The 25,112-nt window shown below is 30.7% G+C and overlaps 1 protein-coding gene across 1 annotated transcript in view; it reads right to left on the reverse strand.

Annotated features, from left to right (window-relative positions):
- The window catches only part of LOC129971574 (collagen alpha-2(V) chain-like), a 195,380-nt gene that overhangs the window by 63,683 nt on the left and 106,585 nt on the right, over positions 1–25,112 (reverse strand). The window contains exons 8-14 of the mRNA XM_056085469.1: positions 21,771–21,839; positions 19,184–19,282; positions 18,245–18,289; positions 18,126–18,161; positions 15,713–15,820; positions 12,127–12,171; positions 5,412–5,543 (exon numbers count right to left, since the gene is read on the reverse strand). Coding sequence (XP_055941444.1) covers positions 5,412–5,543; positions 12,127–12,171; positions 15,713–15,820; positions 18,126–18,161; positions 18,245–18,289; positions 19,184–19,282; positions 21,771–21,839 — 534 coding nt within the window. The remainder of the gene's footprint in view (positions 1–5,411; positions 5,544–12,126; positions 12,172–15,712; positions 15,821–18,125; positions 18,162–18,244; positions 18,290–19,183; positions 19,283–21,770; positions 21,840–25,112) is intronic.

The following is a 25,112-nucleotide window of genomic DNA, read 5'->3' on the forward strand; positions in this document are numbered from 1 at the left end:
TTCATTTACAACTAAAATTTCAGCAGTTTTCATCGTCGAGACGCCCCAGTTTCCTTCATCAAGATAGCTTTAAAACCTATTTTTGCTCATTAGTATTGAAAAATTTGATGGAGCCAATCTGTCAATGTTTTCGCAACTCAAAGTTCACATGCATGAACTGTAGGTTCGGCGGCCACCATTCAAGGGGAGTCTCGAATCACTCTTTTCCTCTTCTTATCTTCTAAACCCAGTTATTTTCATAACAACTGGTTTTGATTTTAATCAAATTTCTATGTGAGCAATTTTATATAGCAAATTTGTCAAACTGGAGTCACTCAACATTAGATTACAGATCACTTTTAAATGAGTTTCAATATAATGCGTATAAAAAAAATAACGTAAAATTAAAAAAAAAAATTTGATTTATACCGAATAATAATAAAAAAAGACAAAACATTTAAACATAATTTAAATAGTATTTAATTATATGATTTAATATAAAATATTAAATTATAATTATTATGATATAATAAATTATAATTATATTAAATTATAATTATATATTATTAAATTATTTAATATTATAATATAATATTAAATTCAAATTATAAAGCACAGTCATAATCTTATAAAGGTTAATGAATTAAACATGTTGTTAGAATAATATCGAAAATTTTGCCAATATTTGAATTTAATAGCCCTAAGTACTGCTTTTGTAGATTCAATGAAAATACAAAATTAAATTGCATCAAAAATTAAGTGAAAAAAATCTCGAGGCCTGGGGACCTCCCAGAATTGCGTTGTACCGTTGCAGTACGTTGCTCTGTACCGTTACGACTACTTTATTTTGATTATTTAATATTCAGACTAGACTAAATATCGAGAAATATATGTAGATATCTTCGTACGGCATACTTTCATAAGCGCAAAGATATACTCAATAAATAAACGAGAGTTCGAAGGAGAAATTTCTTAAGAATGGTATCAATCAAAAATATTAAAATAAAAATAGCCTCTGTGCTGTCTGCGGTGGTATAAATTCGATTTTGAAAGTATGAAGTTGGGATGTGATGATTTAGATAATTATCCGTCCATTTGGGGTCCATTAAGTCGGATACCAAAGTGTGATGTAAAATTTGTTATAAAAACAGACTAAATAAAGCACTTATCTTGATTGTACACTGGAAATTGATATGACTGTAAATTTGGAAAAGATCGCTGTCATTTGACTCTAAGTAAATCTTTTAGTTGACACTTCAAGCATAAAAATACTACACTAGTTTCTTTTTAAAAAATTTAGCCACATGGGAGAAACTTTAAACAGCAAACCAAATTTTCAGTCACGAAATAATATCAGTTATCATTTCAAAGATTCCAAATCAAAATCAAATCTCTATTATTGACTTGATTTTGATTTGGTGACATTTTTAACAACTTGACACGCTTTTTGGAGATTTGGCGACTCAATCTGGAATATTTGCTTGGGAAATATGAGATCTCGAGGTTTGTAAAAGCGTGGCTCTGGATACATCTAGAGATTTCCAGAAACTTTTCGTACAATAAAATAGTTATTATAAGTGCTATTGCGATAGAATTTTGAATTGTGCAAATGTACTTCTTCTCTCATTTGGATTTGTAATTTTTTTTACTGCAAATTAAATTTCTTTAATCCAAGCAGCAACGCTATTTTAAAACATTCACATATAGAGATGTGATGTGCTTGTATTAAATAGTACAAAATCTTTATTTTACCTCTAAGATCTCTTACTTTTAGCCCTATTTTAGACTTAACCTACCGATCAAGTCTAAAGAAATTTACAAAATCAAACACTAAGGAACATCAGTGAGGGTTTTAATTAATGTTTATTGACATTATATTATTACCGATGAAAAACAAATCCATTTAAGCCATCATACAAGAGAAATCGGCGTGACAAGCTGATGAGAACTAGAAATGAGAAATTTAAATATTCAATGCAATTATATTAAGATGATTAAATATTTCAGACAAGATAATGAAGTAACAGACAAGATCCAGGAAATTTATTCAATCTCTTAGATTCATTTCATATGGAAATAACTTTAAATATTGTACAGAGAATGTTAAGAAGGCCTCAGATACATTAAGATATTGTGTTTTGGAGACAACAAGCATGCAGTTTTCGTCTCTTTACGGTTTTTCGATTTCAAAGTCATTCATTTTATCTTTAGCCCTGTTACATACCCTTGTTCCCAGAAAAGAGGCGATTTCCAGTGGGTTGATTATCTGTGACTTCAGAAAATAGGACGAGTCTCTTCTCCTTTTAAGGTCGTGCAGGAAAATTCAGAGGAGCCTCCAAAAGGAAAGCGGAGGACATTCGAATCGTCCAATATCGCCGATTTCATTTAAATGATAAGTTTGATTCAGTATTTTGCTCTCAGTTTTCCAATCTGCCATCCAAGACAATGATTCTAAATAATTCCTTATATTTGGGAGAAATCTTCCCATTTCAAGAATTTTTGCAGTGAAAGGCAAATTTTTTTGCCTATGAAGAGAATAACATTTCAGTGGATCTCTGGACACCGCGATGAACGGGTCGATTTTTCAGCTCGAAGGGGCTGAAGATTTATTTAATCTAGAGGTCTTGCTATAGGTAATGACTGTCTAAAGATATACACGAAACAAATCGAGAGTTAAAATAAAACATAAATGCAGAACAAATTTTACTCAAAGTGATGAGACATTACAGTTCTCATCATTGTCACACGCTCAATCACACATCAATAAACTGTGGCCAATAGTTCGCCTCTTAAAAGAGTCATTGCTACATGACAGAGCATCTCCCTCGTTTCAGTGTATAGGAACAACTTTTCCATCCGCTTTGTAATATGTGAGATCCGTATTTAAAGATTCATTTTATTGCTGTTTGACGCAACATGGCGAAAATATAAGAGCGAACTGGATGACTTTTCAAGGTCGATCAATTTTTTTTTTTTTTTGTAGTTTTTATCTCCTTTCTACGTATAAACTGTGCCTAACTATTGGAAGTAAAAAAAATATATTAAAATACTTTATTTGAATTGTTTTGGAAGAAAATAGTTTGAAATATGCTTTATTCTCGGCAATCTGATCTATTTGACACAAAACCACAAATGAGGCAGTTAAAAAGAATTATTCCACAAAATAACCACAACGCACGCAACATTCAAGACTATTGCACATATTATAATACAGATGCACAAGAATAATAGATGCTTCTTAATAAACCGAACCCATGGCATACTTGCTTCTTGCATATCCCTTACGTGTGTTAAGGATAAAATTTACTCAACATTAAAAAAACACACCTTATTTTTCAACTTAATTTTCTGTAAATAAATAAAAAAATCAACAACATATATCTGAAATATCTACATGAAATTCGAAGTAATTTTTACATATGTAAATGCATTACTGTTTTAAACACAAAACCAATAGAATGCCTCTGTCTGTTGGCAGCACAGGATGGAATCCCTGAAAAAGATTTTGAAACCTCCGTGACATGCCTAATTCATTTCTCAAATACAGTTTATTCATGTGATGTGAAATGCCATTTTATTATTAATTTTTATTTCGATTTTCACAGAGATGAAATGATGAATATTGTTTTGGTTTAAAAAGAGATCGCTTAAATTTTAAAACTTGTTCTATTTCTATTTCTTGTTCTAGTATATTTCTTTATTATCACAAATATATCAAAAGAGTATTTTACATTGCAATTTCGGTAGATGGTATTACAAAACATGAAGAGGTTAATTCTAGAAATATGCAATTCGGTACTTTACCGTTTCCGAGGGTAATAAAAAAATCGCCAAACTGTTGGCGATTTTTTACGATTCTTTTTCTGTTGTTGTTGGTCATTTGGCAAAAAGTATTTAACTGTCGCCAACGGCCCTTGGAATATAATGACACTTTTCCGTTTCCGAGGTCCGTAAAAAAATCGCCAAACTGTTGGCAATTTTTTTTATTGGCGATTTGGCGAAAATAATTTAATTGCCGCTAACGGTCCTCGGAATATAATTGTACTTTTCCGTTTCCGAGGGCCGTAAAAAAATCGTCACACTATTGGCGATTTCTTTACTATTTTTTTTTAGTTGACGATTTGGTGTGAATAATATAACTGTCACCAACGGCCCTCGGAAACAGAGAAGTAAATGCAATTCAATTATCCAGCGAGATCTCTTATTCCGAATTGCCGAAATCCAACTAAGACCGATAAGCAAGAATTTATCGTCATTTTTTTTCCTGCTAAAATGAGAAAGCAATTACACAAGTGTTTAGGAGGGAAAAGAAACTATTATTAGCATCGTATCATCGAGAGTTATGCTCTAAGCCTACTTATCTCTGGAATGCTATTTACTGATAACCATGAGGTCAACTGCCTAAATATTTCGAAATGTATTTTCTTCCTCAATGCTTGCTTCCTTTCTAAAATGATTTCAATAATAAGCTATTATAACTGAATAATGCAAATGTAACTCTTATGTAGTAACATAATTGATAATTTAAACGGAAATGCTGTAAATAAGCGAAATGACACCTAAGAATGAATACTATTGATAAATAAACTGAAGATTTTTGATAAACATGCTATATTTGTTCTTATGCAAGATACTTTTTAAATTGAAAAGTATCTGATACTAAATACAGACTTTCCAATGAAGTAATATCTTGTATTTATTCATATTTTTAATGAATTTCACAATATTTTTGATACACATTGATATGGAATTGCATATTTGGAATTTCTAAATGTTCTGTGTCCTGTTCTTTTATCCTTTATAACAACATAAGGTTGTTCCTAAACAGCGAACAGAGTAAATAGTTACCTCGAATGAACACACATTCGAGGAAAACGTAACAGAAATTCCATTATAACGAGTAAATTAAGGGAATTATTTTTCACTTTCCTACGATATTCTTACGATTTCCTACGACGAAGATCAAGAAGGAACTCAATATTATGACTGGACATAGAATCATGCGTCACACACTACAGTTCCCTCAATTCAAGACTTCCGTAAAATAAGGGGAAAACCCTTCACAGGCAAGTTTCATCGAATATAAACAAGAAAAAGTTACTGCAGGTTGTACCGATTATTTTCTCAGGCAGGTTAATACCTCGCTTAATGTAAATATCACAAAGCGGCAACAGAAATTGGAGAGTGTCGTCCATTTAATTTTGGAATCCGATGATCCTGTGCTTGAAGGAAAAAAATATTGGACCTAGCAGCATAACGCTACGTAACTTGTCGTTAGATGACGTGTCTCGTCATGTATTTGCGACATATTGAGAATGGATTCCATTAGAGATACTTGCTCCTTTCACATGAATTATACATACATTTCGGATTGAGCTAAAATGATCTTTCTGCAACGAAACTGCAGCAGAATAAGAGCGTAACGCCTTTACCTTTCTTCCTGGCGGTCCTGCCGGCCCAGGTGGTCCAGGAGGCCCGGGTGGACCTTCGATGAATCCGGTTGGAAATGCGTTTCCGTCCAGCGTCGTTGTCAGTCCTCTTTCTCCTTTTTCGCCCTTTTCACCCTAGAAGGGAAAAACTGAAATCAAGATTTCAAATTTTAAAAATTTAAAAAAGTTTTTTAAACCGAGCCCTTTTAATGGATCTGCAGTGATAAAATATTCTATTATTCTTTACTTGGTTGCATTCTCGAGAAAAAAAAAATGGATCATAAAAATGAATTCTAGATTATTTCAGAAATAATTTGTGTGGTTATTCAAGATTTTTCCAATCTCGTGAATTTTTTGTAGAACAAAAAATATATTTATATTATTATTAACATAAATAACTGCAAAAATTGTTAATTCAATCCCTACTATTAGCTCACACTCTCTATATATACATCTTGTTCAAAAATACTTTTTATTCATCCACTCAAGATCAAATACATTATTTTAAACTTGTAGTGGATAACACTTGATATTAATACAGTTTTTTAAAAATATTAATTAATGAATTAAATTTGTCCAGTAATTTCTGTTTGGTTGCCAAAGTCGCCAAACCCATCGTCATGTCGCCAAGCTCTATTTTGCCACTTAATATTGTAATTCTGTCATATGTATATACATATTTATATTAATAGTAATTATTTAATAAAAAGTAACTAAAATAATTTTTTTTGTTGACCTAAGTAGGAATTGACTTAAATTATATATATATATATATATTACTTGTTTTATGCTATAGTAATAAACTAAATGAGCAAAAATGAAATAGCTTTTAAGTTTGGATTTAGAAAGTTTAGACGTCAAAGAAAGTTTAGACGAATTAGAGTAAATTATGTATTGTGTAATTTTTTGTTTGTAACATTGCGATTTTTAGCTTTCTGTAATTACTTTCGAATAATTTAATAATTAAGAACGCTATGTACTCGATACATATTTAACAACCAAAAGCAAAAAAAAAAAAAAAAAAGGTAAGGCAATTTATATACTTCAAATAATTGTTTTTAATTGAAAACAAGGTAAAAAATTTTTATTCTTCACTTTTTAAACTTATTTAATTAATTTTTAAAAGATTTACGCATTTTTTGTTAAAATTTAAAAAAATCATAAAGCACAACTTTAAAAACTTACATTGTCATTTGGATACTCCATTTTATCTGATATACAAAAGGAAAGAAAGTCTTAAAATGCCCGAATCCTTCTCTGATCACTGAAGCATATAGATTAGCAAAAATTCATTAAAATATAATATTTTCTAAAACTGAAAATTTAATCATAACGACTACAGTTTCATAATATTCTCCATTTTCTTCAAATCAGAAACTATTACCTTAATCAAGAAAAAAAGATATTTAATTAATTTCGTCTTCGTTGATATTTTATTATTTAGTTACATCTCTTCAATGAATCATAGCAATAGAAGGCACATCAATAAACAGAGGAACCGACATAATTTTTAGGCTGATATTTGAACCTCAATAAAAAATTGTTTTATTCTCAAACTTAAATTAAGAAAACTTGACAGAAAGGTTAAATTGAGTACAGCTGAAGAAAATGAGAACTTTTGAACTGGCAATCAAGATTTATTTTTAACTAACTGCCTTTGGAGAGTAGCTGGCGGTTAATATTGGCCTTATTTATATAATTTCATTTAAATCTCTTACACATCACTTCATGATATAGTCAGAAGCTATATTGAAGTATCAAATTGTCGCAAACATTAACTTTCCAGCTGCGTATCCTGCTGGTTGGCAATCAGTTCCTTTTCTAATGCATCTCACATTTTTCGCAGTTTAGAGTATTTATTTTTACGATTGCAGATTTTTATTATATCATATTATTATCGTTTAACATATAGTATCAGTTCACTTTGCTTGAAAAATATTTGAACTTATTTGCAAACATCGCATCTAAATAGTGATTTTTAAAAATTACTCACTTAGAGGGTTAAAACCGTGTTATTTTAATGGCCTTATACCTTTTCTATTTATTGCGTGAGTAGACTTTTTTTAATAAAGTCATCTTAATCTTATTAAAATCTTAATTGGAGAAGTAATCTATCTTTCTAATTCTGTTCTACTTATCTTTTGCATTAATGACATTTCACTTTCTTATTCCTCACGTATTATGCGCATATTATTAGCAGAATCTCTGTTCTTTAGATTTCAATGAATATGCAATCGAAAATATGATGAAAACATAAAAAAGATTTAAATTAAAAAAAAGTATTTTTGAAAATTTTGCTAATAAAATATTTTAAAAAGACCGGGCTAAATTTCACCTATACACACACGTAAACACACACGCACACGCACCGTTTTCCTTTATTATTAACTGAAAGCTTTAATAAACAGTTCAAATCACAGACGATATTTTAAATGATAATGATAGGAAATTCACTTAGAGAAAAATTCGAACTGCCAACGAATTCGAATTAAAAACTTTGAAATAGTTAGCTGCCACTGTATTTTTGTAGTTAAATAGAAAATATCATTAAAAAATCAATAACCGGTGCCTTTTCAGAATCAGATCTTTCTCTTACACAAATAATGGAGCAACCTTGGAGGAAAATTGAATCACATAACTTGAAAGCTGACATTCCTGTGAACAAAGAGCTTCACGAAATGTTTTAAGACATTTCTAATGAAAGGAGTCTGCAGACTCAAATTTACTCTGACAACTCGGCTTGAACTGAAATGGTTAGAAATTGAACTTTCCACTCGAATTGAAATGATCTAAGCAGACTTCAGGTATTGATCCGTTCAAGAAATGTTTGTTTAAGAGAGAATTTCAGAAAAACTGGAGATCGTAATTATTTTAGACGTAGTCAACAAAACAAATTTCAATGCACGTCTCATTATTATTTTGGATCGCGCTTTGTTTTGGATTTGCCAGATGGAATATTTATAACATTCAATATAAGATTGAATATTTTTATGTTTTGCAAGAACAGAAAATTCTTTTTTTTTTCAAGTTTGAATATTGATTTGGACTTAAAAATTCTGTTACTATGGCCGTTTGAATTAGATGACCTAATTATAATTTCACAAAAAAGGACGTGGCCTCTCATTTATTTGAAAATTGATAATTAAACATTATTATAAAAAGTAAACTCAATTTGTAACTGAGCATTCTTAATTAGTGTTATTATCAATATTATTGCTAATAACTTTAATATTATCTCGAGAAAGAAATGAAATAACTTTATTACGTGGAAGATATTTCATTTTTATTGATGGTATAGAAAAATGTAGTCATTTTAGGAATTCGTATTATTTGAAATAATTTTCTTTGACTTAAAATATTTCGTCACTGATTAGTTTTGGTCTAAACCTAATGGAGTTTGTTAAACGTATCCAACTGGCCAGTGTTAAAAAAAAGCCACTTCAATGATGCGTATTCTTTAGTGGTAGCATGGAGACTCTGTCATGAAAAATTGCTGAGTGCAAAACTCTTTTGAAGGCCTACCGCAAATAAACAATTTACTAAAGAACACGTCCCAGTTATCGCGAACTCACATCTTTTTGTCTATCGTCACAAGCAGTAAAATATGTTGAATATGCAAGATACAAGCAGATATTTATATTTCGGTTTTTGTAGCTTTCGTTTTCTTAATAATAAACTTCTTCCCTGATCATGTTCTTTACTTTAGGAAAAAAGAGAATACAGATTAAGTCCTCAAAATGAGTTTACATAGACACTACCACGCTCATTTTTATGGATTCAAATATGTAACAAAGTAAAAAATAAGAATGACTAAAGAAAAAAATTATTTATATTCTTATCCCAAGTTATCAGAAAATGTTTACAAAAAGATTTGTAGATGATATGCCAATTCACATTTCAATATGGAAGGATCTACCTCTTTTTTCATCACTTTCTTCGGGATTATTTAGATTTCTGCAAATTTTCATATTCTTCTATTTTATTTCGTTATTAAATTTTACTGGAGTAACGCTGGCAAGACGACCCAATACGCAAAGATAACCGTAGACGCAAATACGCAAAAGTTAGGAGAATTTTACAAGTCAGTATATTGCACAGCAAAATATATTAGCCAATGTGGGAGAGTGAATTTAGCAAGAAGTGAATCCAAATTCAGCCATTTGTCAAAGGTTTTAAAAACTCGCTTTTAATAAGAAAGTATGATGCGTTCGTGTAAATGATGCATATTTGAAACAAATATACCTTTAGCATTCTTATTCAACATCCATTTTTTAACAGATGCTATTGCACTTGAACTATTAAACATATTCTATGTGAAGGTAAGAATTTTAAATTTTATCGACAAGACGGCTTTGGCGCAATTGATGTCAATTCACAAGACGTTTTAAGAGATCACTCTCATGTAAATTCGTCTGCTTTTTTTTTTGAATATTAGTTGTTAGGCATAATTTAATTTGTGAATTTTTCTCCCCTCGAAAATTTAAAACATTTTATTTCAGTATGATTAATAATGAATGAATGTTTGGCCCAGTATGACAAGAGGTTTATGGCCACTGTGCCCTAAAATTCAGCAAACCTCATACATTTACTACTTGCTTTCGTAGATCACCCAAAATCTTTATATTTAAAAGAATTAGCAAAATCAAAAAGTCAGCACCACTCTATCGATTTCGACAGTTTTTATTCCATATGAAAGCTCATGACCTTACATACGCCATCAATGGTCACCTGTCTCCTCTACCCCTAACGCAGCTTCCACCCTCAACAATGAATAAATTTCACCAGTTTTCATTCCATTTAATTTGCTACTTAGCAAATATAGTTAATCAATCAGATGTTCATCAAATTTTAAAATAGTCTCTTTTTTTCTTTTTGATATGTTACATTTCATCAAAATGGGTCGGCATGACTATATATATCGTTGACTATTAATAGGATTGCCGGAGAATAATATTAATAAGATTAATTTAGTCGTGTAACTCATCTTTCATGAACTATATCTTATCACAAAAAATGCAATTCTTTGACTTATAATATGCAAAAGTATGATTATTGCATATTACAAGTCAAAGAAGACAAACGTATCTTTTGAAAATGATGCCCGCACAATAATGATAGAGCCTATTGATTATTTAGCTGCATTTTTAAGTGGCGCGAGTTACCAAGCCGGTAACGAAAATCTGTCCTCTTATTGAATTGGAAGGCTCTCAACATTTTATTTCGCAGTTTCTATCGGAATGAAGATGTAGCTAATAGATGACCGTTGATGATATATCTAGGACTCATAAGACTTCATAGGATATTAAAAATAAGTTTAGAGTTTCTGGTTGCGGAACGAGTCGTTGGCTTTCCTCTTATTAAATACATATTGAAATAATGTTTTTTCGATTTCTCTTGAAAAAAGGCTAAGACTAATTGCAATAATATTATTTATTACTACTAATATTACTATAGTGTACCAATTAAAATAATATAACAAAACAAAAGTATTATTCTAAATTTTACTTGCACAATATGGATGGATTTTTGGCATTATGTCAATTTTAATCACTGAAGTCTGAAACGTGGAGATTCGTCAAATTCTCGCGTTCGAATTTTCTGTCGATTACAAAATTTCTTCCGTAATTCGTATATGAGAAAATAAAAAGGTACTTTTTAACTTCGTGGACTTATTAAATTGATGCAAGTTATAACAGAACACGAGCAACGCAAAACAGAGATAACGAATTTTCATCGATTGAAAAATCAGTTTACGTTCATTAGTTCTCTAAGTTTTCACACACTTTTCTTTCATTTGGCTCGTTTCCTATATGTAAAGATAGAAATCTAAGATAGATTTTCCTTCATCTCCTGATTAATAAAGTTTTGAAATAATAAAAATTAATACAGTTTTGATTAATGAACTTTTTTAATTAGTTCATTTGCCTTACCTTTCGTTTTGTTTTTCGATAAATTAAATTATTTTAACACTAGCAGAGCTCATTTATCAGCCAATTGATTAATTCAATTAAATTTTGATTTCATACAAGTGGTGACACTTAGTAGTGAATTGGAAAAAAAAATTCGATAAACGTTCTATGAAATTTGTAATTAAGATGTACAAAGATGTAAGATGTACAAAGTATTAAAGATTTTATAAATAAAAATAAACATAGAAAAATAAATAACTTATAAGCAGAAAATAATTGTTATGAAAACTTCTTGTTTTTATTTAGTATTATTTACATTGGAATTAAAAGTCGAAACTATTTTGATAAAAATTTGCATTCCAACTGCATGAAAATTTTTTTTTATAAAATATGAAAATAACAATGCGTATTTTCTAGTAATACAATAAATTAATTAATTTGCATCCATAAGCAAAGCACATTTTTAAAAGAGAATTTATTCTCTAAACCAAAAGTATAACTCAAAATTATTTACAAAGTATTAAAGATTTTATAAATAAAAATAAACATAGAAAAACAAATTAAAAATGAATTTCATAAAAAAGATAAATGAAAAAAGTATCACACAACCCAAAACAAACATAATCAAAATCAAGCTCCGAAAAAAAATCATAAAAAACAAATACGAATATAATTATTTTAGAAGCACAAAGACAGTTATAGAAACAACTGAAAGGAAAATTAATGGAAAAAGTAAATTGCAGAAGGAAAACCAAAACTGAAAGGAAAACGAAAAGTAAGAAACAGTAAAAGGATTAAGAAACACTTACAGGTGGACCTGGTTTGCCGTCCGTTCCATTCTTTCCAACATTTCCCTAAAACACCAAAATACAATGAAAACACAGTACCGAATGCTTTTATTCATTGATCGAAATCCAAATGAAATGGAAAAAAAAAGTTTGATTTAAAAAAAAAAGGAGAAGAGAGTCAAGAAGATATTTAATCTTGTTAACAAACAACGGAAATCATAAAAGAAAAAAAAACTATAAAGAATAGCTTATTCTTTGAAATTTTTTAACGACGCACTTAGAGCTAAAAATGAACAAAAGACTGGTAAATCTGAGAAGTATTAAACAAATAAACAAGAAAACTATAACGCTAAGGAATATATGCAAAATAAAGACATGTAAAGGACATGGATTTTGTAATAATAAAGAGATTAAATCTCTTATACTTAGATAAATACATAAAATTGTTAGCAACACATTTTTGCTACTATGTTTTTCTTAAAAAGTTTATTTTAATACACAGAGGTTATGTAGCAATATTCACAGCTTTTTAAAAAATATATATATTTAATTTTACTCAATAAAAATTTTAAGGCGAAATAGCTAATGTATTTTTATAAATTAGAGCAGAAGTTTTGGTTGATGTTTATTTACCGCTAGCAAATTCTGGCATAATATATTCAACCATAAAAAGAGTTCATTTCATTTTTAAAAAGTGTTTTAAATTGTATCGAAGTTGCAGCTGAAGGAAGGAAAGATATAAAGAAAAAAGAAAAAAATACATAAAACATCCCACAGTTTTATAGTCTAAATATTCTGCATTTCTGTATTTTTAAAATTTAACTATTCATTTTTAAATCTAATTTAATTTTAAACATAAATTTCAGTAATAATAGGATGTGCTCATTTATATAGAAAGATTTCAAATTTATCTGAAAGATCAGTGCTGCAAGATGAATGACTGTTTCCAGGAATAATTTGATTTTAAAGTCATCAACAATGACAAATTTTCCTTGCGTGAGTATGCAATGAGAAAAACAACAAAATATGCTTCCCCTTCCTCCCAATGGGAATCTCAGTTGGTCTAGCCAAGTCGACGTATTACGGGCTCATCATAAAGAATTGATTCTAAAGTTCATTTTCTCTGTCTTGCTAAAGCCTCATATAAAAATCTGACTTCTTCTGAGAAGAATTTTCAGTGAAACCAGCCGAAATCTGTTTTTTTCTTTAAGAATATCCAGTAAATATTTTAAGAATATCTTCACTTTTTAAAATTTGTGTCAGTTTTTCTTGAGGAGTCAGAAGAAAAGGGGAACAAAAGCACAATGAGTCAAAGAAATTTTCAATTAAAGATGAGCTAAGGAAACTCTAAACATCATATGACATTTGGAATCATATTTGTAAAATCAGCAATTACAATGAATATGCATGGCGGTACTTTAGGAAGCGTTCCCATATGAAAACAGAATAGTAGCGTTATTCTACGTGGTATGAAGGACAAAGTGTAATACAGAGTGTAATAATTCATTTTTCTTCATTGAAAATTGCTAATGGAACTTACGTTTACAGTCGTATAACATTTTTCGGTGGCGCTTTTTACTGAAATGGTCAATCCTTCATATGGAAAACATGAGATCACAGAAGCAAATTCGTTTTAAAGCCCTCTTCCCCAATCCAATTCAATTCGTTGTCGGCTTAGCACAATATGTTGAAATTATTTTTAAAGTCATTGTTTTGAGATCCAAGCCCTCCTTCACACCAGATTTCTCCTTATTTTCATAGACATCAACAAAAGAAATTTGTCATGCCATGCCGTTATCGAAAAAAAAAAAGTTATAATTTTCCCATTGGGGTGCCAATAATTTTCAATATAAAAAAAACTTCGTTCAAATTATTGTAGCAGTTGCATACTTTATCTTCTCTTTTGGATCATAGATGGCGATGCCTGATTAGGTATGCATCCCATAGTGCATTGCCATTGTAATTATAATGAGATGAAATGCCGCTCTGGTAAGGTGTGCGCGCGTGATTGTCTTGTTTTGTCTTCGTGTTTTGTGTGAAATGTGATCATTAAAGAAATGTTCCCGAAAACATACGTCCTGTTGCTTCCACTGTACGGATCATAGCGATCTTCATTCCACCACATTATAACATTTACTATGATTTCCAATTTTTTTTTCCATTATAAAATTCTGTAAAAAATTCATATTTAGATATCAATTGGCGAAAATATTAATAGAATTAAGCCATTTTATTTTTATGATTCATTGTTCATTGTCTGGTTGGTTGAAAAAAATTCATCTAATCCATAGCTGAAGATTGTATGCAACCGCCATTTTGATCTGACCTGATCACTCATTTCGTAACTCTGTGGATTAAAGACTGAAGTCAATTTCACATTGTATTGCAATCCTTTGATCATAACTGAAAAATATCTATCCCAATTTATACACGTTGTAGATATAAGCGTATGAATTTATCTCTACGATTTATGGTCCAAAGTAGGATTAATCTTAATGGGATGATGATCATTTATTCATAAGTTTTGATTGGAACAAAGTGATCCATTTTTCTGAGTCGGAATACTCTACTGTCGAGATTTATCCATTGCCAAACTTGTACAAATTTGTTACTTCTCCGTTTTTAACGCAGAATATTGATACATATAATGTTGTAAGTTACACTAATGGCATTTTTTAATTTTTAATATATTTCCTTATTTAGGCTGGAAGGAGTGAATCACATTATGGTGGTATATTGCTACATATCTATATAATATCAGGCCAATATAATTGCAACATATTTTCTGAAACGTAGTTCATTTAGAGTCGAAATAACTTATTAAACATTTGCACATGCTTGTAGATGATAAGTTTAGGTCGCAAAGTAGTTCAGTGGATGGCAGGAGCCTTTAACCCAAAATGCAAATGCCAAATTCAGTTGAATTTTCATTTCAACATTATGTTATTTATAAGCAGATGATCATTGAATCTATTATCTATTTAAAAGTTGTAATATCTTCGGTTTTATTTTTACAGATCAGAACTTCAGACTGCCAGACAACCAAAAGGAATCTTTAGATTTAAAAGAACAACAACAACCAAAGCTTCTGCTCCCTGACATTATCTTTTTTCTCTTCTTTATGCACATCAAAACCCGCAAATGATTAAATAAAAGTCTCCGTATTTATAAAACACATAAACAAACACAAGGAGATGTAAATTGCAAAACAAAATCAAAAGATAAAGATAATTAAATCAAGCCTAGAATGAAAAACAACCCAATTTCAAATCTATTCTAAACAATTCACGTAAAAAAAAGGAATAAAATCAAATCACATCCACATACACCAGAAAATACAAGGAATAAAAAAGATTACAAAAGTGAAACTTAAGATCAACGACAAAAATAGACAATGAAAAATAAAAAAAGGACACACATTGATATATGAACTAAAATTGCATTCCCAAATAAACTACGAACGGACGAAAATCCTTACAAAATCAAGACAGACGGACAGAACATTAGGAATGTTCACAAATGACATAAAATGAGACGGGGAAAAAAGGAGGGGAAGGAATACACGAAGCAAGAAACGAAGACAAATGAAGAAAGAAACCCATCTCACTTTAGCGCCCCTCAGACCTGGCTGGCCGGGGAGTCCCGGGGGACCCTGGTCTCCGTGCCGCCCAGGAAGACCAGGAGACCCCATGAAGCCTCGGTCGCCTTTATCACCCTGCAAGCAGAAAGTAATAAGCGAAAATAGAGGGAAGCATCACACTTCAGAGAAAAGGAGAAACTTTTCCATTAGCTCCTATTACTGAAATTTTAGTAAATAAATATATAGGACGCTACTACAGGCTATCCCATAAAGTATGCAGGGGAGCCTGTATCCCATAAAGTATACAGGCTATCCCATAAAGTCAGATTCGGATAGAACACGTCAAGACGAGTATTCTGATGTATAACATGTGAGGTCACCGAATATAGCGTCATAGTCTAATTGTATGAAGAACATAGACTGGCCAATGGCATAGACTGGCCATCTTATCCCCGAATCCATTCGATTTTTTTTATGGGGAAGTCTGAAAGACACAGTGTATCTCACACAACCCTCATCACTGTACGACTTGAGAGCAGCAATTGAAACCGAGGGCAAGGAAATTGGAAGAGAGTTTTTGCAGAAAGCAGTTGCGAACTTCGATTCCAGACTTCGCCATGATTTTTGTTCAAAGGGCCGACATTTCAAAAATCTGTTTCAATAAAAAAGTAAAAATCTATGTTCTCAATAAACATAGATTTTTACTTTTTTTTTCTTCTCATTTCTTGAAGCTTCACACCTCAATGAGACTATGACGCTATATTCAAGGATCTCACACGCTATACATCAAAACACTCGTCTTGATGTGTTCTATCCGAATATGTAAATAGTAGACAATGCATACCTTGTGGAACACCTTATATATTCCTAATTTAACTTTTAAATTAACAACTCTATATTTAAATTACCTCTGCGGATTTTGAAGAAAACAAGTTAAAAGTGGAGTTAAGAAACTGTGTAAGAAATTGTTACATACAATTATAGTTTTATCTAAAAAAATTATCGACTCGAAAAAAATAATTTTGTAAGAAATCTGAGTGAGGAGCATGGAATTCATATCTTCACAGTCAAAAATTCATTGACTGAAGAGAAATTGTACATTCATTTTTCAGTGGTTACAATGTCACTTACGGAAATGGTTACAATGTCACTTGGCGTGGTTACAATGTTATTTAAGTATTAATTACATACAGAAATATATCAGATGTGCCGAATGAAAAGGAAACTTCAGCTGTAGCGACGTTGTATCAAATTTCAGAGAGTTAATATGTTAATCGATAGGTAACGAGGAGATAATCCCACTTGCACATGTGCAGTTAATAACTTCACATCAATATCCTTATTTTTGGAGAGTTGCTTTCGTTATTCGTTGCATGATGTGTTTCTCCAGATCAGCACAAAGAGTGCAGCAGGGTAGCATGCTTCACAAATTTATCTAAAGTTGGAAGTTGTACACAGAGAACAATGTCTGGTACAGTGTACCTTATTCCGGTAGTTCAACACTATGGGGCAAAAGCGTAAACATCAAGGATTTGCCATGCCTTAGGCAGCCGAATTTTGTGACTGGATTGTGGATTTTTCTTTAGTTATATTAACGTCCTGTTATAAAGCAACACTAGAGCTATTTTCGGACGATCCTCGTCATTTTGAACCACGGTCAGATGAAGAGGACGACAAATGAGTTGATCCTCCCCTATCCCAACTTTCATACCACATTATTAGGAGGACGTTCAGCCCCCGACGGATTTAGCGTGCACCAGGCCGGCTGACACGACAGTTCTTCGGTGGAAGCGGGTCTCGAAAATGAATCCCGGCGGTTTCGAAGCGGAGACCTTGCAACCAAGTCACCGAGACCCATTTGGTTTGTGGAGGAGTTCATACGGCAGAATCATCGAATCACAACACCAGAAATTGCCGCTGAACTATCTATAATCAAAGGAACTGTGCATCACATTATCTACAAAAGGCTTGTTATTGCAAAGTTTGTATAGTTTATTTACAGAATTTATGACAATGTGAATTAGTTTTGTGTACAGTGGGTGTCCAAATATTTGAATTCATCAGAGATACATCTTTAGCAGATTTTCTATAGCCTATTTCTGAAGCCAACCGTCTCCTTTTTACGCACTGGGGGCTGAGTTTCAATGTCAGTCTTGATTATTTATAGTTGTGCTATTTTGCATAAACTGTCGTTATAATATTATTAATAAAATTACTTTACATATAATTAAAATCGCCTTTTCATTTGGGCACACCTTACACTCATTTTCTTTAGGTTTCATGTTATACATTTTATGTATAAACCTCTCTTATAGCATTTGAATTGTTTTTACAACTAAAAAAAATACTCTGCATCATTAAAGCGAAGGGAGGAAATATATATATATATATATATATATATATAAATGCATTATAATTTTTCCTTAATACTGATTTTTACCTTTGGTCCAGGAAGTCCATCTTTTCCCATAGGACCCTGCAAATAAATAACAAAGCGACATGAGATAATGAGCAACAGCGAAATGTTTAAATTCACGGTAAAAAAATTCATCCACTTACAACTGGCCCAGGAGTGCCGGGAGCTCCAGGTTCTCCGGGAGGTCCCTAAAAATTGAAAATATTAAGATAAATACAAATATATTGTAAAATTAGGTTTAGTTTAGTTGCATTAATATCCCGCTTTAAAGCAACACTTGAGCTATTTTGGGACGGACCTCGTAATTTTGAACCGCGGCTAGATGACGAGGATGACACCTGAGTTGGCACCACCGCTCCAAACTTCCACACCATACCAGCGGGAATATATTGTAAAGAATTAGGATAATATTTCATTAAATTCATGATTTTTTTTAAATGTCTTGTTAGGAACATGAAAGACTATTGAGAATTTTTTTATTTTATTTTGAAATTAAGAAATGAGAACCTGAGATTTTTATCAAAATAAAATATATTGGTTAGAATTGTTAAATTAAATATTCTGACATTTCCTTGTATTTCTGACATTGTATGTTCTATCATATAAAAAAGGAATAAAGAAGTTTCAATTTTTAAATGATTAATGGTACATGTTCATTAAATTGGCATTAAAGTTAAGTGCTAAATTTATATAAAAGAATAAATAAATAAGCATTATCTTAAAGCTGCAAAAATGACTTTCCCGATGGTGAAAAAAAAAATTTGAAAGCAAAATTAAATCCATTATTATTTTTACGGGCATATACAATATCTTATTTATTATCGTTTTGAAATCGTCTCGTTGAAATATTTGAAATCTAATTAGGTTAAAATTATGGAAAAAAAATTGTTTGTGAGGCATATCTATATTCCCGTGAGCAAAATTTAAAAAGAAGAATGAACACCAATAATAATAACCTTTAACGTCAACAATTCCTAAGGTCATGGAAAATGTCATTCAAGTGCCTCGTCCTTTATTCTTTTCACTATTAAATAAATTGCAATTTGGTGAGCAGGAGATTTATTCAAGAGATGAATACTTACGGGTTCACCAGGCAGTCCGACTCTACCGTCGAAACCGGGTAATCCCGTCGGTCCAGGAGGTCCGGGTGGACCCGGCGGACCAGGACTTCCAGGCTCTCCCTATAGCAAATGGTTTGCGAAAAACAGAAAAATAAGTACAGAACATCTAATGGCATTACTTAAAATCAAAATAAAAACTATCTGAGCAAAATTTAAAAATTTAACAACTAATCTCCTACTGATATAAACAATCGTTAGAGTCTTTTTTACAGAATTTTTTAAATAAGTGAATAATTAAATTATAAAATTACTATCTCCATTTAAAATTTACATAAGAAGAAACTATAATGTATCAATTACTGCCTACCTATCAGGAGAATGTCCCTGTAATTAAGTCCGTCACCATAGGCATTAAATAAGAACTTTCGTGAGCAAAGATCGAAAATAAGTTTTTTATGCAATGCACTATATAATGATCAAAACAGAAATGACACTCCCAGAAAGTGTTACACTCTTTAAAATACAGAACTTCACAATGTCTTCTCAACTATCTACACCTAAATTTTTCCACATTTATTTAAAACTAGGAAACAACATAAATTAGAACATGAAGAATTAAGTCATGTATATTATGTGAAGACATGAGATTTCACCTAAAGGAATTCTACAATGATTCCCATCACAGAAAGATCTCAACGATGAAGGAATCTCATAATAATCATGAAAATGGTGAAAAGATCTAAAAAAAAATATCTTTGATGTGCTGCAACTAATTCCACTTCATCTAATTTAACTAAACAAATCCACGAGTCGAAAACTCATGGTAATGGAGAAGTGTGGCATTTTCTGTTGACCACAACGACCTACAGAAGAATTCCGATCTAAGAAATGCTTAAGTGAAACTAATTTGACTTAGCTCCTGATGTGGGCTGAGTATATGAAGTAATAGCCAATATTTCAATTTTGTTTGAGTGAAAAGTGAAAAATCTCCAATATCCGAATAGAGATTGTAGTGAACAATTCGTTGCTAAAACAAGCATCAATCTACTGTTTTTTTAAAAATAATAATGTTTAAAAACAAAGCCTGATGCCAGAATTTACAATCGTTGACTTCTGATTGTGGATGCGCGTCTTTGGCTTCCTTATGCGAAATCTGCCTTTATGCAGATTCTATGTTTGTGACAATTCTCCTGACAGGCAGGTTATTTGGGCCACAGATATATACAAGCATTACTCACTTTTAGTAGCAGTAAGTCACCTGGAGACACAGTAACACCTACACTAGCCAAACCCTAAACATAAAGAGGATACAAAACAACACAAACACAAGTGCAGTGCGTTAGTGGTAAAATAGCATGCAAAAATAAAAACAAATACATGCAAAACAAATAAACAAACAAAAACAAAAAGTAACGAGATGCCTTTCAAGAACAGTATTTGATAACGGAACAATGTATTGAAAATGTTAAATTTAATCTAAAAGTCTCATTACCTAATTTATCTAATACTTAGAATCACCGAGAAATCTTTCTATATGCTATTATGGCGATGATTTTAATTTTATAATAAGTTGAATATTTTTTCAGTATTACTCATTATATATTTAGTTTTAACTGCAAATGCTTAATACATGTGTTATAAAATTATGCATCGAATTATAAAATTAGGGGTCAAATAGAAGGTAAACCAGGAGAAAATTGTACAGAAGAAATGTTACATTTTGATATTTACCTACTTAAGTACTAAAATAAAATTGTTTATGAAAGAAGACAGCATGTAAAAACAGGTTCTATGAATTCTTTTTAGATAAATCTTTAAATATAGGATATGACTTACAAAAAATATTTCATTTCAAGCGTTCATTTTAATTTGGGGCTTTTTAATCGTACTGGAATGACTACTGAATTATAGAATAGCAGATGTTATTGCAAATTAAATGATTTTATAACTAATGAGCAATATTATCATATATATATTTATTTGCATATATATTTATATATCATATATATCATATTATTATTTTATTAATCTCAATACAGAGACATTTTCAATTAGCTAAATAAGTATATATATATATATATATATATATATATATATATATATATATATATATATATATATATATATATATATATATATATATATATATATATATATATATATATATATCGAAAAATAACACTGCTTTCAAATTAATTATTCAAAATTTTAAAAAATGCATTTTTAAACGCAATTTTATATATGATCAATTATAATTATTCGAAAGTAATTTTTCTCTAATGTTCAGGTGAAGTTAACATGGATCTCTTGAAAGGCACTTCGTCAGACGCAACTTTAAGAGGAAATGTGCAAATGAATGAAATAAAAGATGGGATTCATCCAACAAGAAGCACACGCCGAAAACAAAGGGAGCATTTTCCCGCGCCTCTGCACGGGAACATGAATTAGTTACGAATGGATTCATAATGTTATGACGTGGGTGGGAGAAGAACACTCCAAAAAAGGAAGAGCAGGAGAGGACGGAGGGGGGGGGGGTCGTCGGTGCAGGGGTGGTGCAAAAGATATTTAATGCTAATGATGGGGTTAGTCATCGTCGGGAGCAACTGACCTTAATGGCTATAACCTCAGCATAACCGATGGTTCCGCCGTGCAGCCTTGTTATAGATCTCTTCCCTCCCTGCAAATGGCACGAGAGCATGGAATAATCAATAGACTGCCTTTAAAATCGGAAGGGTAAAAATAGACATAAATTGAGCACTTCATTTATTCGGTGTATTAGCCACCGGATTGGAAAATGACTCGCGGCGAAGGATGATTCATTCACCGAAAGAATGCCATGCCGATGCCGCTGGCACACGCAGTTCTTGGGAATTTTTGCACTTTGTCTTACCTGCCAGTTGAACGCACCAGAATCCTTTCTCACAGACACGTGGATGGATAACCCAGTCCACAGATTCGAAAGTTATTAATATATAGTACAACTATAAAGCATGCGAAAATCCATTGTTCGCAGTGTGTTTGATTTAACGATTTAAAACTACCAGAAAATCCGTGACAACCATGGCATTTCTTTGAAATATGCGCCTAAGTTAAACGTCATTTAATTTAGTGCGTGTAAAACTATGATAAAAAAATGTCGGGAATACTTCACTAGAAATTGTTTGCCAAATTTATCAATATTTTTAAACTAATAAAAAGTATTTAACAACACTCACTATTTGATTTCATATCATCGTCTAAAAATAATTTTGTTTTGTTAATAAGTAATGTCAATAATTTTAACATTGCTTATTAACCAGAATGACGAATGTAAAGAGTAACGAACTTGCATCCTATTTTGTTTTGGTAAGGCACTTTCAGCTGCAAAAACATTTGAAATGCAGCATCAAAAAACTGTTTTAACAAACACTGGAGTATTCGATGGATATATAATGTTTAAAGAAGATAAATATTTCCGTCACTGATGCATTGTTCTGATCATCATCGAACCATTGAATAAATTCTGATCACCCATTTGAACCATTTTATTGAACCAATCATCAGCATCGAAAAGATAAAAGAATTAGGATTAAACGATTGTCCGTTAAAATATAGAGACACTATTAAACATGTTCTTGCATCATAAACCTCCTGTCGAACAACTTTAAAAGATAATTTAGATTTGCAATGCTTTGAAGAAGTTTAGAAACATTTTATATAAAACTTTCAAATAACAACTTGGCTCACATGAAAATTCGCAATAGAAATAGAAAAGCAGCAGGCAGAAAGGAGTTTATTTTCGTCTGAACATTTTGATCTTCAGCATAAATAACAAAAAGTTACTTTACCAAGCAAATAAAATAAGTACATGATAATTATCACGAAAAAACATGATTTTTAGTTCCAGGTATCTTTAATTCAGCATCGATGAATAAAGGGAATCAAAACAAATATTGAATTTTCTAGCATTAGTTATTCGGTTACCTGTTCTTCATCTCAATAACAAAGTCTTTGATTTCACTATGTCCGTCGTGAGAAAATTTGATTAGGAAGAAAGAAGGGAAAAAAAAATGTTGAAATAAATTCTGTGCAATAATTGCATTTTTCAATCGATGAATATTTGGGAAATGATGCATTCGGTTCTTGCAAAATATGTTGTTTGGAAGAATAGTTTTAGTACAATATATGACTAAATTTCTAATTTAACCGAGGATTTATTTCTTGCTTTAATTCCTTTGAAATTTGATAATTAAATTTAATAAGAATTTTTTAAAAAAAGATAGTTTCCAGCAGTTTGACAAAAAAAAAGTGAAATTGTAAATAATTCTATTCCGCAAATACCATGAGAGACAGTATATCAAAATAATAATAAATACTATGTTTTATATTTAGGGTCACTTCTGAATTTGTATTTTCCCAGCTCATGGGAAATAAGAATTTTCTTTTCCAAATTTTCGAATGAGTACTTAGCCGAAACAAATCCGATTATAGTAAACATTTTTTATTTACTTCAGTTAAGGAAAATGCAAACTAATTTTAATTTTACAAAATCGTTTTCTGAATGTTGATTACTTTGAAAGATTATAAGCTTCCTTCTGTTCATTGTTTTTTTTCTCATTTTCGGAAATTATTAAATTCAAGCATAATAATTAAATTAGATATAAGTGAAACATAAAATTTAATATAACGTTAATAATGTTTTTCACCATTAACGTAATTTTATTTAAAGAATAATTCATCTTTATTGAAAAAAAATCAATCCACTGTTCTCAAAAGTATAGTTTATATAATAGTCTTTCTTGATGACAAATGAAAGGTTGAAAAAGAATTAATTTTCAATAAGGATTGCAGAAATGGATGAAATTATAAAATTTATTCTTCTTAAAATACTATGCCACTTATGGAATCAAGATCATTTAACCCTTTGAACATTTCATTCAATGGTGCATGCACAGATTTTAAAATAGTTTCAATTTTAAAAATTATGAAAATTAGTCAGCAATTTTTGAGACAATGAAATAATTTTGAACTTTTGATCAGAAATTTGAAAATGGCATCGAATAACTTTGTAACTATTCATTCTCTTTAAAAATACGAGGTTTCAAAATTTTCTAATTTATTTCCTTCCTTTCTTTTTTTTTCACAAATTAAATCCAACTTTTCCCCGATACAAATATTTAATCTTATATCATGGTCATTTCTTCTTGATGTTTTTTTACTTAAAATGAAAATTCTGGTAAAATTTAAGTCATTAAATTTTGTATTAGTTACAAAAAACAAACTCATGCAAAATTAAGATGATAAGCATTATATTTGCTGTCATTGCGATCAAAGTTTCATTTTGATAAAATTTTTAAGCATATTTACTGAAATTCTTGCATACGAAGGAAGTTTTAAAGATTAAAAACTCTTTTAACACGAATTCCAGCTTCTGTGGAAGCTCTTGAAATTCATAATGAAACAAACGCTTAATTAATGTATTGTAAAAAATATTGATTAATAATTCGTAAAAATTAATAAATATGTCATAGATAGCACTTAAAACTTTTATTGATTGCATACTAAAATGAAAATTTCATGAGATTGCCAAAAAGTTTTGCGAAATAATCGTGTTAAAAACTTCAGTAAAATTTCGTTTGCTACCAAATATAGTTCTATTATAAATTGATTTTTCCAAAAGAAACTGCACAGTACTTTGAATCAGGGTCATGAAACAAAGAGGGAATCCACCTGGAAACATAAAAAAGTTTTCCCAGAAATCATGTTTTTAAGGAAGAAAAAAATCGGAGCACAACATCCCCGCGTTCATAAAAGCTTTTAAAGGAAGAATTTATTTGCTTAATAGCTTCATTAATCATGTTTATTTTTAATCAAAATTCATATACGGTGTCACATGGGGCCCATTTGTCACAAAGGAAAATGTATTTTTCTTATGCATCATAACAATTTAAAGGCCATTAATATATGCACT

Source organism: Argiope bruennichi, chromosome 6, assembly GCF_947563725.1.
Source record: "Argiope bruennichi chromosome 6, qqArgBrue1.1, whole genome shotgun sequence".
NCBI lineage: Eukaryota > Metazoa > Arthropoda > Arachnida > Araneae > Araneidae > Argiope > Argiope bruennichi.